At 39.0% G+C, this 12131-nt stretch overlaps 2 protein-coding genes across 7 annotated transcripts in view; one reads left to right on the forward strand and one right to left on the reverse strand.

Moving 5' to 3' along the window:
* The window catches only part of LOC124306337 (protein sidekick), a 35668-nt gene extending 25744 nt beyond the window's left edge, over positions 1 to 9924 (forward strand). For 2 of the 5 annotated variants that reach the window (XM_046766921.1, XM_046766923.1), the window contains 21 exons: positions 3 to 304; positions 398 to 583; positions 664 to 969; positions 1109 to 1435; positions 1536 to 1732; positions 1843 to 2052; positions 2148 to 2402; positions 2485 to 2713; positions 2804 to 3106; positions 3195 to 3375; positions 3446 to 3661; positions 3756 to 3952; positions 4028 to 4224; positions 4320 to 4559; positions 4644 to 4841; positions 4964 to 5105; positions 5280 to 5558; positions 6937 to 7094; positions 7193 to 7355; positions 7437 to 7768; positions 7857 to 9923. In XM_046766921.1, the coding sequence (XP_046622877.1) occupies positions 3 to 304; positions 398 to 583; positions 664 to 969; positions 1109 to 1435; positions 1536 to 1732; positions 1843 to 2052; positions 2148 to 2402; positions 2485 to 2713; positions 2804 to 3106; positions 3195 to 3375; positions 3446 to 3661; positions 3756 to 3952; positions 4028 to 4224; positions 4320 to 4559; positions 4644 to 4841; positions 4964 to 5105; positions 5280 to 5558; positions 6937 to 7094; positions 7193 to 7355; positions 7437 to 7768; positions 7857 to 8099 (4861 nt within the window). In that variant the 3' untranslated portion in view covers positions 8100 to 9923. Of the gene's footprint in view, positions 1 to 2; positions 305 to 397; positions 584 to 663; positions 970 to 1108; positions 1436 to 1535; positions 1733 to 1842; positions 2053 to 2147; positions 2403 to 2484; positions 2714 to 2803; positions 3107 to 3194; positions 3376 to 3445; positions 3662 to 3755; positions 3953 to 4027; positions 4225 to 4319; positions 4560 to 4643; positions 4842 to 4963; positions 5106 to 5279; positions 5559 to 5826; positions 5848 to 6936; positions 7095 to 7192; positions 7356 to 7436; positions 7769 to 7856 lie in introns of all 5 variants that reach the window. The other 3 variants (XM_046766919.1, XM_046766920.1, XM_046766922.1) reach the window with 3 other exon arrangements.
* A 54-nt stretch (positions 9925 to 9978) lies between these two features.
* On the reverse strand, positions 9979 to 12022 carry LOC124306347 (probable aminoacyl tRNA synthase complex-interacting multifunctional protein 2). Of its 2 annotated transcripts, none has more exons than XM_046766950.1 (4): positions 11636 to 12022; positions 10859 to 11011; positions 10543 to 10756; positions 9979 to 10432 (listed from the first exon to the last, which is right to left on the reverse strand). In XM_046766950.1, exons 1-4 carry the CDS (start codon positions 11822 to 11824, stop codon positions 10053 to 10055), a joined length of 936 nt encoding a protein of 311 aa, XP_046622906.1. In that variant the 5' UTR covers positions 11825 to 12022; the 3' UTR covers positions 9979 to 10052. The 2 variants fall into 2 exon arrangements, with proteins under 2 accessions (XP_046622906.1, XP_046622907.1); XM_046766951.1 differs by having other exon boundaries at positions 11654 to 12021.
* Between the last annotated feature and the right edge of the window lie 109 nt (positions 12023 to 12131).

Here is a 12131-nt window from a genome sequence, read left to right on the forward strand (position 1 = left end):
AGGGTTATAAATACAAGAGCAAGCCAAAGAGTGAAAATGCGAGATGACGGGGCCTTGGAGCTTGCTGCGGTGAGGGCCTCGGACGTGGGAGAGTACATGTGTTCTGTAGTATCGCCTGGGGGAAACGACACAAGGAAAGCCCGTCTTAGCGTTATAGAATTACCTTTTGCGCCTATAAATGTCCAGGCGGTGAGAATGGAGGAGATATCGCCACGAACGATAAACGTTAGCTGGGTGCCTGGATTTGATGGAAACAGTCCGACGAACAAATTCATAATACAAAGACGAGAAGTGCCTGAATTAGGTAATTGATCCTTCTAAAAACAGCGTAAACGTCCGTTTACAAAATCTTTTTGAACACTACTGACCGCATTCTTTGCCCATATATCCTCCACAGGCCCGATACCGGACCCGCTCTTAAACTGGGTTACCGAGCATAGTAACGTATCGGCTAGTAGTCGTTGGGTTCTCTTAGACAGCTTGAAAGCAGCAGCTGCATATCAGTTCCGGGTTAGCGCAGTAAACAGTGTTGGAGAGGGCCCTCCGTCAGATCCTAGCAACGTCATGGTGCTTCCGCAAGAACGTGAGCAGAATTTGACCAATGGACACTGTGAAATGGTAACTTTCTTTTACTAAGATTTGAATATTCTTTATTCCCAACAGCACCGTCCGGCCCGCCTCTTGGATTCGTCGGATCGGCGAGATCGTTTTCGGAAATAATAACTCAATGGCAGCCCCCGCTGGAGGAGCATCGTAACGGTCATATTTTGGGATATATTTTGCGATACCGATTGTACGGCTACAATGACAGTCCTTGGACTAATCAGAACATCACAAATGAGGCGCAGAGAAATTACTTGATAACGGATTTGATAACGTGGAAAGACTATATAGTTCAAATTGCAGCGTACAATGACAAAGGCGTTGGGATATTCACCGATGGTGTGAAGATTAAAACTAAGGAAGGCGGTGAGCTGCAAATATCATAATTGTTTCAACTCGCCCTACCTGGCTTTCGCTTTCGATTCCACTTTTTTACTTGCTGTAATTATGTTATCATAATCAAATTTGAACAATTGACAAGGGAATTTTTATATTCTCTTTACAGTTCCTGAAGCCCCACCAACGAATCTGAAAGCCAGGGCGAGAAATTCTACAGCGGTAGAAGTATGGTGGAAGCCTCCGAATCCCCAGAAGATAAACGGCATAAATCAAGGCTACAAACTACAGGCTTGGATCGGTGGTAATTTTACCGAAGAAAATGAGTATAAGTCTACGACCGTTCCACCGAGCTTATTTGACCCTTTGGCTGAGCAGAGTGCCACGATTACAGGGCTGAAAAAATACACATTGTACAATATTACTGTCTTATGCTTTACTGATCCTGGAGACGGGGAGCGAAGCGCACCCGTTGAAATACGTACAAGTGAAGATGGTGAGATAGATTGCTATCGGTAGCTTCATTAATTTGCGCCCAACGTCTTTCAATGGCTAGCTACAAAGTTCGCGTTGATTCATTTGATTGCATATTCCAGTTCCTGGTGCCATTGAAAATCTTCAATTTGACGAAATCAGCGACCGGGAGGTGACGGTGCGATGGAACCCGCCGCACGAAACTAATGGAATACTTACTGGTTATCAGTTGAAATACATGATAAAGGATTTACCAGAATCATTGCGGGTCGAAAATTTCACGGCAGACGTACAATCGACAAAAATTCAACATCTACAGGTATGATTGAGGTGCACAGGCAGCAGCAACCTTTGACTCGTTTGATTATCTCAATTTTGTACTGGAAAAATTTTTGGTGAATACTGTAGCAACTATTTCTTCATCCTCAGGCAACTACACATTATAAATTTGAGGTAACTGCTTGGACGTCAAAAGGTGCAGGTAAATCAAGAATTGCAACGATCCAATCAGGCGTTGAGCCAGTGCTGCCAGAACCTCCAACCAAATTGGCTCTTTCAAACATTGACGCCTTCTCGGTAGTTCTTCAATTCACCCCAGGATTTGACGGCAACTCATCGATCACAAAGTGGACTGTACAGGTAACATTAACGTCACAAATCGTCTTATTTTCGGTAGCAACGTTCTTCTCAAGGCTGGCTAGATGAAGCATCATGTGCACACTTTGAATCAACAGGCACAAACGTCGCGAAATATGACATGGTACACTGTCTATGAGGTATCTGATCCCGACGCAAGTACGATCACCGTTGAAGGATTAACCCCGTTTATGCAGTACAAGTTGAGACTAATCGCCAACAACGTTGTCGGTATGTCTGGCCCGTCCGAACCAACGAAAGAATTCCAGACAATCCAGGCGCCTCCTTCGCATCCCCCTCGAAACGTCACCGTCAGAGCTATGAGTGCGACCGAATTACGCGTCAGATGGATCGTCAGTTTCACTTTTAATGATTTTATTGAAAGACTGCGAAGACTGTCTATTTCCAAATCTTGTCTTTTCATTGAATTTACAGCCACTGCAGCAAATAGAATGGTATGGAAATCCTAGAGGGTATAACATTACTTACAAAGAGCTGAGGACGAACAAGTCTAAGAGCATATCTATTGAAGACCACACAGCAAATTCCTACGTACTGGAGAATATGGAAGAATTTGCGCTATACGAAATTGTTATGAAAGCTTATAACGATGTTGGTTCGTCTTCTCCTAGTCCTAAGGCTATTGAGAGAACACGTGAATCGGGTAAGCTTATTTCTTCTTAAAAAATCGTTTCGATATTCTGTAGTTGTACTTGCTTTGATTTAAATTGTCGAACAACTGTTTGAATTACAGTCCCGTCTCTTGGGCCAATCAGTGTTGAAGCAAATGCAACCTCTTCCACAACTATTGTTGTAAAATGGGGTGACATTCCCATTGAGCATCAAAATGGGCAGATTGAAGGCTTCAAAGTTTACTATGGCGCCAGTAATCGGTCACCATTTCAGTATAAAAATATTCCGACCAATGCCACATTCACAACTACTCTGACCGAACTACGAAAGTTTGTTCAATACCACATTCAAGTTCTCGCTTATACCAGGCTTGGTGACGGCGTCTTGAGCCTACCACCGATCAGAGTGCAGACCTTCGAAGATGGTGAGAAATATTGCTTCCTTTTGCTTTCATCGGAGTCGCACGATATTTGAAATTTCTTATTCCCTATATTAATTCATCCATGTATCAGCACCCGGGGCTCCGTCAAATGTATCTTTCCCGGACGTCAGCTTCTCAATGGCTCGTATAATCTGGGATACTCCTGAAGACCCTAACGGTGAAATTCTGGCATACAAAGTCATGTTTCACCTAAACAGTAGTCAGGATCATCAATTTTCGAAAGAATTTCCAGCATCTGATAGAACCTTTAGGTACGTTTGCCTTTGACGTACGATTAGAACGAGTATTCATCACCCGACTTAACGGTTTATTTTTCATCAGGGCAACGGGATTAAAACAGGAAGAATATTACATGTTCTCTGTGACTGCCCAGACGAGATTAGGATGGGGAAAAACTGCGTATGCACTTGTATTGACTACTAATAACAGAGAACGACCTCAGCCACCGTCCGCTCCTCAAGTCAGCAGGTCGCAGGTGCAGAGTCGTCAAATCACATTCAGTTGGACTCCTGGGCGTGACGGATTTGCTCCGTTAAGGTATACAATAGTTAATTTCTTTCAAACCCTGATACTGGCCCCTGCCGCACGAATATATTTTTGTTGTCTTTTCTAATTTTGCCCACTTTTGTAGATATTACACAGTGCAAAAGGCTGAGAACTCTGGACCTTTTCAAACGATACCAGAAAGAGTGGATCCTTCGGTTAATTCGTACACTGCAAACAATCTCAAGCCATTCACACAGTATCAGTTTCGTATTCAAGCAACAAACGACATCGGTCCTTCAACATGGAGTGCCGAATCTGCTCAAGTTCAAACTTTGCCGACAGGTTTGTAATGCGTTATTACCATTGAATGTGATTCTTCACTGCTACCCAGTAAAACAACTTTCAATCTCATCACAGCCCCGTCACGCGCAGTAATAGGGTTGAAAGTGGTGCCTATAACAAAATCGAGTGTAGAAGTTCACTGGGAACCCATAGAAGAAATTTACTGGAGTGGAGATCACGCTACAGGTGGTTATCGAGTCGTGTATCAACCAGTGTCCGATTTTCCGACCGCTCTTGAAGCTGCGCCAAAGAAAAATATTCCAGGAATCAAGGTGAACGATGCGTTAATTTTGATTTTGATTACTAGGTTTGCTTAGATGTTGTATTCTTTAATTTTCGGGTATAATAAATCTTTCCTTACTTACAGAACAATATGATGGTTTTAAGTGATCTAATGGAAGATAAAAATTACGAAATAGTCGTTGTGCCATTCAACTCAGAAGGTGAAGGTCCTCCTTGTCCGCCAGTTACGGTATACGTAGGCGAGGCTGTTCCTACGGGAGAACCTCGGGAGCTCAATGCGAAGGCTCTATCGTCTACCGAAGTACATTTAAGTTGGAAACCGCCTCAGCTCGATATGCAAAACGGTGACCTCCTAGGTTACAAGGTGAAACGTCTGCTTTTAACATTTTTAAAAACAATTATATTATCGATTTGATTTTCTTACCATACATTTTTTTTTCTTTACCAGATATTTTACCTAGTCACGGATTCGCCGCAGGAATTTGAGAAGCCACAAGAGGAAGAAATCGAAGTCGTACCTGCGTCATATCTTACTCATGGTCTTGTTTTTCTTGACAAATACACTGAATATCGCATACAGGTTTTAGCATTCAATCCAGCTGGAGACGGACCTCGAACACCGGCTATCACAGTCAGGACTAAGGAAGTAAGTCATAGTTCCGCTAGACTGCAGTGATAATTGTAATTATTTAAGTAATTAAAATTCCTCAACACTGTTTTCTGTGAAGTAAGGTATGATGAAAATGCAAATCGTTTTTTATTTTACAGGATATTCCAGGGCCACCAAATAATTTGCAATTTATTGACATAACTATGACAAGTATGCGCGTCACCTGGGATCCACCAAAGATGCGTAACGGCCAGATCGTTGGATACATTGTGGCGTACGAGACTGCAGAACAAAACGATCGTGAGTTATTAAAAAATATGTCCTTAGATAGCTTACCCGCTGTTAACAACAACAACAACAACAACACTAACATCAATAATGATTATTATAATAATGATTTTGTGGGCAACTGTTAATGGCTAAACATATGCTCCATACAGATGTGAAAGATTTCATAATATTTGACGCTTTTAGGGTTTAGCAAACAAGTTAAACAAAAAGTAACTGAAACAAGCCTGCTTGTCCAACCACTGGAGGAAGAAGTTACATACACGTTCACAGTCCGAGCTCAAACAATTGATTTTGGACCACCAATTTCTGGCAACGTTACAACCGGACCACAGCTTGGATCACCTGTAGCACCAAGCGAGCTTGCCATTTCGAAAACTGTAACCAGTGTCGACCTGCAGTGGACCAACGGTGCATCTGGAAAAGGGCCTTTACTAGGTTATTACATTGAAACTAGACGCAAAGGTGAGTAGTAAAATAGCTTGAATCGTTCGTGTCCTAGAATTTCTAAAAATTAAGCCCAATTCAATGGATTTTTCAATTCTTCTATGTCCTCCATTCTTATTTGTTTATAAGAAAGTTAAGTTTTCTTAGCCTTTTCAGTACCAGGAGATAATTTTACAAAAAGAGATGAATTGAGACATAGAGATTTTTATTATTTTTATAATAGTTTCTTTTGCATATTTACTTTCATATTAACACGGTTATATTGTTGTTTCATATCACATAACAGCTATGGAAGATTGGCAGCATTGTAAGTGAGAATATACGTAGATTTGCTGATGGCCAGCAATCTAGATGTTGCATATTCTAGGCTGCAGTCAAGTATACATTTAATATACATAGATCCTGTAAACAGAAGACACACCATTTCACATTTTACAGTCGTTTGGAGTAAATATATTAGTGTGCACAACAAGATATAGAATAGAAGTTTACTCGTTGTCATCTGAGATACTATTTGAGGGGACATTACACGGCTTTTCAATTAGGCGATTAAAATCTTGAATCATAAACTCTCGTTTTAAAATTGTATACTCGACTGCATCAGCGTTTTGCCAGCACGAGAAGTGTTTTTTTCATTCTCTTCTTAATCCCTCTATGCCATACTTACACGGTGTGAAACTAGTAATGTCGACAAATTCAATGTGCGGAGTAAGAAATAAGTAGGTAGTCCATCGATTAACATTCAAATTAATTGTATGAGCGTCTTATGCATACATTCCCATTGTGCAGTATACAATTATTTAACAAATATTTCTCCCTACATTCCTCCTCTGTGTTTTTTGCAAATAGTTGATTAATTGCAAATCATTATTTGCAAGTATTCCTACCAGATATGAAAATTGGAAGCATTACATGGATTCAGATTTGTGGATTTAACAAGGATTTTTGACTTTCACGAAAAAGTGTAATTTTAATCATGTCGAGATGTAATACTCATTGATATAAAAACATTCTTTTTTCGGTATATGAACGTAATCATCTAGCAATACAAAGAAACTTCACCTACCAACTTGATTACACTGTCAAATTCTTATATCGATTTCATATGAGTTTATGCTTTTGATAAATGTATGTATCAACAGTAGCAAAACATGCATAGGTTAAAAGAATAACATGACGGATAGAAGTTGAATCAAAATCTTGTACAGAAGATATAGTGTATTGCGCCATTTCAATGTGATATATCCTTATAGATTAGGTTTTTCAATGTTTAGTTGCCTTGGCCATAAAGTGTGATTAATTATTTTGTACCTAGTCGTCAGAACTAAAAGTTTAACACATACCCCGAATGTTTTCAAGCTTCGTTTATCAACTATTATAAAAATGTTCATTTCAGATGATGCCCGCTGGCAAACGATAGTGAAGAGCACCAATGGTCCACTTACAGAATATACAATATCCTACCAGAATCTTCTACCATCTACCTCATATTTATTCAGAGTGATATCATACAATCGGTATGGTATCAGCTATCCAGCATATTCAAAGGATGCGGTAATTTGAAATTTTTTAAATCTGTGTACCAACTTCAATTTCAATAAAACCACACAACGAGTATATGTAATTGTTAATAATTAAATTTTTTCGTCAAGGTTTTAACTCCTTCAAAGTTATACTTTGAATATGGATATCTTCAACACCGACCATTTTATCGACAAACCTGGTTTATGGTAGCTCTGGCTGCATGCTCAGTTGTTATAATAATCATGGTAATAGCAATACTGTGCGTTAAGAGTAAGAGCTATAAATACAAACGTAAGTAAAGATCCTGGATTGCAGCTCGGTGCAGGGGTGCTGGACGACACCGATAACATATATTAAAAATGAAATTTTCAGAAGAAGCCCAAAAAACTCTGGAGGAATCGATGGCCATGGACGTAGATGATCGGCAGGAATCTGATTTAGAATTGTACAGATCGCGACATGCTGGTGGAGGAGCGATGAACGTGGCGAGCACATGTGGCACATTGGGCAAGCGAGGCACCTTGGCTCGTAAATCCACGCATCATCCCCCGCCTCCGACAATGCTGGGTAAATCTCCGCCTCGACCTTCTCCAGCATCTGTGGCTTATCACAGTGACGAGGAGAGTTTGAAGGGTTACGATGAAAACCCTGATGACAGTAGCGTAACGGAAAAACCGTCTGAGATCAGTTCTACGGATTCACAGGTAATGATGTAGATTTTTCTTCGAACTCCCCTCAACTTGTAAAAGTTTGAGAAGGAAGCTAATTACTTTGTTGGGAATATGATTTCAGGGATCCGAAAGTGAAAATGAGAGTGTCCAATCGGATCCTCACTCCTTTGTCAATCACTATGCTAATGTCAACGACTCGTTGAGACAGTCATGGAAACGACAAAAACCGGTTAGAAATTACTCCTCCTATACAGATTCTGAGCCAGAAGGAAGCGCGGTGGTCAGTCTGAACGGAGGACAGATCATAATGAATAACATGGCAAGGTCGAGGGCTCCTTTGCCTGGTTTTTCATCGTTTGTATGATCTGTGATTTCACTCCAAAGAACTAACAATATAAAGACTTCAACCAAATCCTCAAAAAGTTTATGTGTACGTGGACGTGAAGAAAGTGACAATAACACAGACTACTATTAATGACAGAAAAAGATGAGTTATGGTGGTGAGCCCAGTTAATGCAGGGTAATATTGGTGCACCCAGCTAACAATAGATACAAGAACATTTGCTGAAATGCGTTTCTTTTCATTTATAGATCATCTTGATATTGTGATATACTGTTACATACATTCTACTATATTATTTATAACTTTAGGCGCTGTCAATTTTTTACGCGAATAAGCTCAAGCGTACTTTCAGCGATTAGATTGTAGCTAGCCAAAAAGTATTAGATAATGGCCTACTCATCAACCGCATAATTTTCTTTTTATGTTTCAAATCATGATTCTTAGTGTAGATAGTCACATGAATATAATTGACTGTAAAATAGTTTATTATCAGTACATAATGTATCACATCATGGGCCATAATCTTCAATTTTTACTTTAGGATAAGAAACAAGAACGTAATAGTCTCAGTGATCTGTCCTAAAATCGGTTGATCGGTAGGAGAAAAGAACTTTGGACACCAAAGTCTCCCCAAAACCGTTAAGAGTATCGATGTTCCTTTTGAAATCGAATAACTCTAAATAATTACGCTCATCATTCCGTGAGACATTTTTTTTTAATTTAATGTGAACATGGAGAAGGATTGGTGTTACTTAAAACGAAATTGATTTAGCAATCGTAACATCTTGATCCCAGCCACATGGTGCAATTTATTTAAACAAATGTCAAGAGTATTGGAGCATTTATTAGTACATTACGATTAGCAAGAAATGGACTATGAAACAGTTTAATTCCGCAGCGAAAACTAATTTGCGGGTCTGAACTGAATCAAGGCCGGATTGATGAACTTTTTCATGTGTACATGCGAGACAATGAGATGATCCTAACTTTTCAATCTTAGCATCGCAACTTCGGCCTAGGAATCATTTCCAAATTCTAGGCGTTAAACAAATTTCTCAATTGACCCGGCGCCAAAGTCGTATAGGCGAATGTCAACTTGTTGAATCTGTTCAAAGATATCGCGAGTGACTTGAGCAAATAGAGAATCGTTTCTATAAATCATACATAATCCCACTAAGCTTATTAATTAGTCGTATGTTAAGAATGATTTCTTCTATTGCATTTTTTGTAATGCTATTTTCCTATTACATTGTCTAGGACCAATTCATGGGTAATAGAAAAAGGCTGATCTTTCTACTTATATCTTAACGACTATATCAACTGAAAATAGTTACATGTCAAGGAGTCCAGAGCATGTACATTTATGAGATGCAGTGATTCTAATTTTTTAAATGATGACTCCGTATAGGATGTACTTAAAAAACGAAAGACACGAAAATAATTGCTACCAGAAGGTATGCTTTGGACTTTTTAATCGATAATAATGTAGATTTTATGACGTCTTAGCAATCAATAAAGGTCACCGTCCGGTGTTATAACAAAGAGCATATAATAATAATAATAATAATGATGATGATAGAAGGAACACGAGACGTGTCTCTTGAACACTGCCAACAAATTTTTTAGTTCAAATTTTGTATTATTTATATTACCTTACTTTTGTAATTAATATTAATATAAATTATAAACTGATTAATAAATTAATCAAATTATAATGCATTTATACCGCAAATTCAATTCTAGGTATATGTTATCCTTTTAATAAAGATTTATGAATTTCTAACGGTTGCACTGTTCATTATCAAGTTACGTAGGTAGGTGTCGACGATCTGTGACTTATGAAAGATAAACTGTAAAAGACGGGATGAAATTGTATGTGAAATGAAAATCAAATACGTAGTTACATTAAAACATAAAATCATTGGCTTTATTAACAAAATATTGTCATCTGTAGTTCAATTATTCACAAGGTTATTATTTACGCCAAAAGACATTGTCACATCTCTTGAACCAGCTGGTTAAGTTACCAGGCAAGTTTGGATCATCTAATTGTTTGATTGCTGACCATGCAGCTACGTCTGCTATGCTTGGAGAGCTCCTTGAGAGCAGCCATTGTCCGTTTCCTACATTACCGGCTAGAGTCGCAAATACCGAGTTTGCATGCATTCGTGACTTTTGGAAAGATAGCTCATGGCAAAGGTCTAGCAAAGAATCAATTTTCGATGCGTCAATTCCACATTCCCTACTCTCGTAATTATGGTTGGCAATAAGCCTGCTTAGGTACCTCAAGAGGCTCACTTCACCTAGGAGTCGCGTCCCTCGGACGCCAGAGATGATTACTTCCAGATCTGATACTGCAAAATAAGTGAATGTTAGTACCTGATATTTCCATCATATAGTTTGTCAAATATTTTCAAAATTCTCTATGTTGTCAATATTCATGGCCACGCCAAAGATTTCTTACTTTCTTTCCATATCAGTGATACCTCGACGGTGTGGTTCTCACTATTGAAATTTTGCGCAGTCAGTGGAAATTCAGGAACTGGAGATGTGCTGGTAGAGTGAGTGTGACAGGAAACGTAGATATCTGTGTCATTCCAAATATTTTGCAACGCCAACAATGAAAAAGGAGGTTTAGTGGGATTTACATTTACCACCAAATCCGTGCGAACCTTTTCCTAGAAAAGAAATGACAAAGATGACATGTTGTTAGTTTCAAGTTTGTCCCACAATGATAAGCTGAAATTGATAAACGATAAATTTACAAGAGGAAAAATCACCTTGCTTCTCGGAGCAATGACATGGGTAGTATTGCTAGGTCTTGAATTTTTTAATATTCCATATAGACTAGAGACCTGCTTCTTCAGTTCGGCGAGCTGTGATAGAATTTTTTCCTGCCTGAGTTCCAGCTGTACGATTTCTGGCAACGGATTCTGAAATTTTATTTCCAAAGATTTAGGACATGTAAGTTAGAGAAATTGTAGGGTGAAATTTTTTTTAATCAATTCTAGTTTTGATTGCAATAATCGTTAGTCAAGTGAAAAGCAATTGTTTATTGGCAGCAAAATCAAAAAGCATATCACAATCTACATATCGCTAGTCCAGTTTGCCTATTAGTTGAGGATTTTGACATGCAGATTAATTTCATGTTTCCTTGGTTATAAAAGAGAGTGTGGTATTTGTTTTTTCTTAGTCAACAGTCAGACTTTGGTAAGACAATCCGTATGTAAAATAGGTTGAAGCCTGATAATGATCCATACTTTAAAGGCAGAGCACTATATTAACATTGTTTTTCCTGAATGAACACGTTATGCAAAATACTAGTATATTCTAAAAATTTGGGGGGGTAGAGTCACATTGATCAAGCTCGCACAACCGCTTTCTCAGTTGATCGTGATTAGTGCTTGTGGAAATTTTGGGAGGAGTCACACACAGACAAAGGGCAAGAGGAATAAACTTTTCTCGTCAAACAATGCAGGTTTCACAGGTGAGTAGAATCCGAACGATAAAACGAAACCGCTAGGTTATATTTAGGTGAATAATGGAAATGAATAAACCTTTAAAAACTTGATAACCTGTTCGGTAATATCCGACACAATCTTGCTACTCTCGTGGCTCGTACGATCACTCAACTTCGGTTGAACCTCGTTTATGTTTTTCATTATGTACACGCTTTTCGGCTCGTAAACTTCTCCTGGCATCAAGACAATCGGTTTTAACGCGTACATCGTTGTGCCGCAACTCATTTTCGTTTACGCAAGTATCCGGTAATGTTACGCGTTTATTTCAATATCCCGAAAAAATCTTTCCACCCTATCGTATCGTTTCGTATTCTTCGCTTTAGCCTAGACGGCCATTTTATTTCCCTTAAAGTATGTACCAAGCAATTTTTGGCAAATCGTCTGACGGGGCTACGAGGTGACAAGAGGGGAGGATATCCTATGCCTATCCCTTCTGCGCAAATAGCCAAGATGAATTCTAAAATCCTACAGATGGCGCGGCTGATCGCGTTAAAGCGCGAGTAGACCGAGTACTAAAAAAAAAGCATGTTTC

This window comes from Neodiprion virginianus, chromosome 5 (genome assembly GCF_021901495.1).
Source record: "Neodiprion virginianus isolate iyNeoVirg1 chromosome 5, iyNeoVirg1.1, whole genome shotgun sequence".
In the NCBI taxonomy this organism is placed as follows: domain Eukaryota; kingdom Metazoa; phylum Arthropoda; class Insecta; order Hymenoptera; family Diprionidae; genus Neodiprion; species Neodiprion virginianus.

Excerpts from the sequence above, each read along its gene's own strand:
- LOC124306347 (XM_046766950.1), bottom strand. The coding sequence starts at position 11,824 with ATGAGTTGCGGCACAACGATGTACGCGTTAAAACCGATTGTCTTGATG. Across the intron at positions 11,012-11,635 it reads AGGTTATCAAGTTTTTAAAG|AATCCGTTGCCAGAAATCGT; the intron begins GTTTATTCATTT and ends ATAAAATTTCAG. Across the intron at positions 10,757-10,858 it reads TCATTGCTCCGAGAAGCAAG|GAAAAGGTTCGCACGGATTT; the intron begins GTGATTTTTCCT and ends TTTCTTTTCTAG.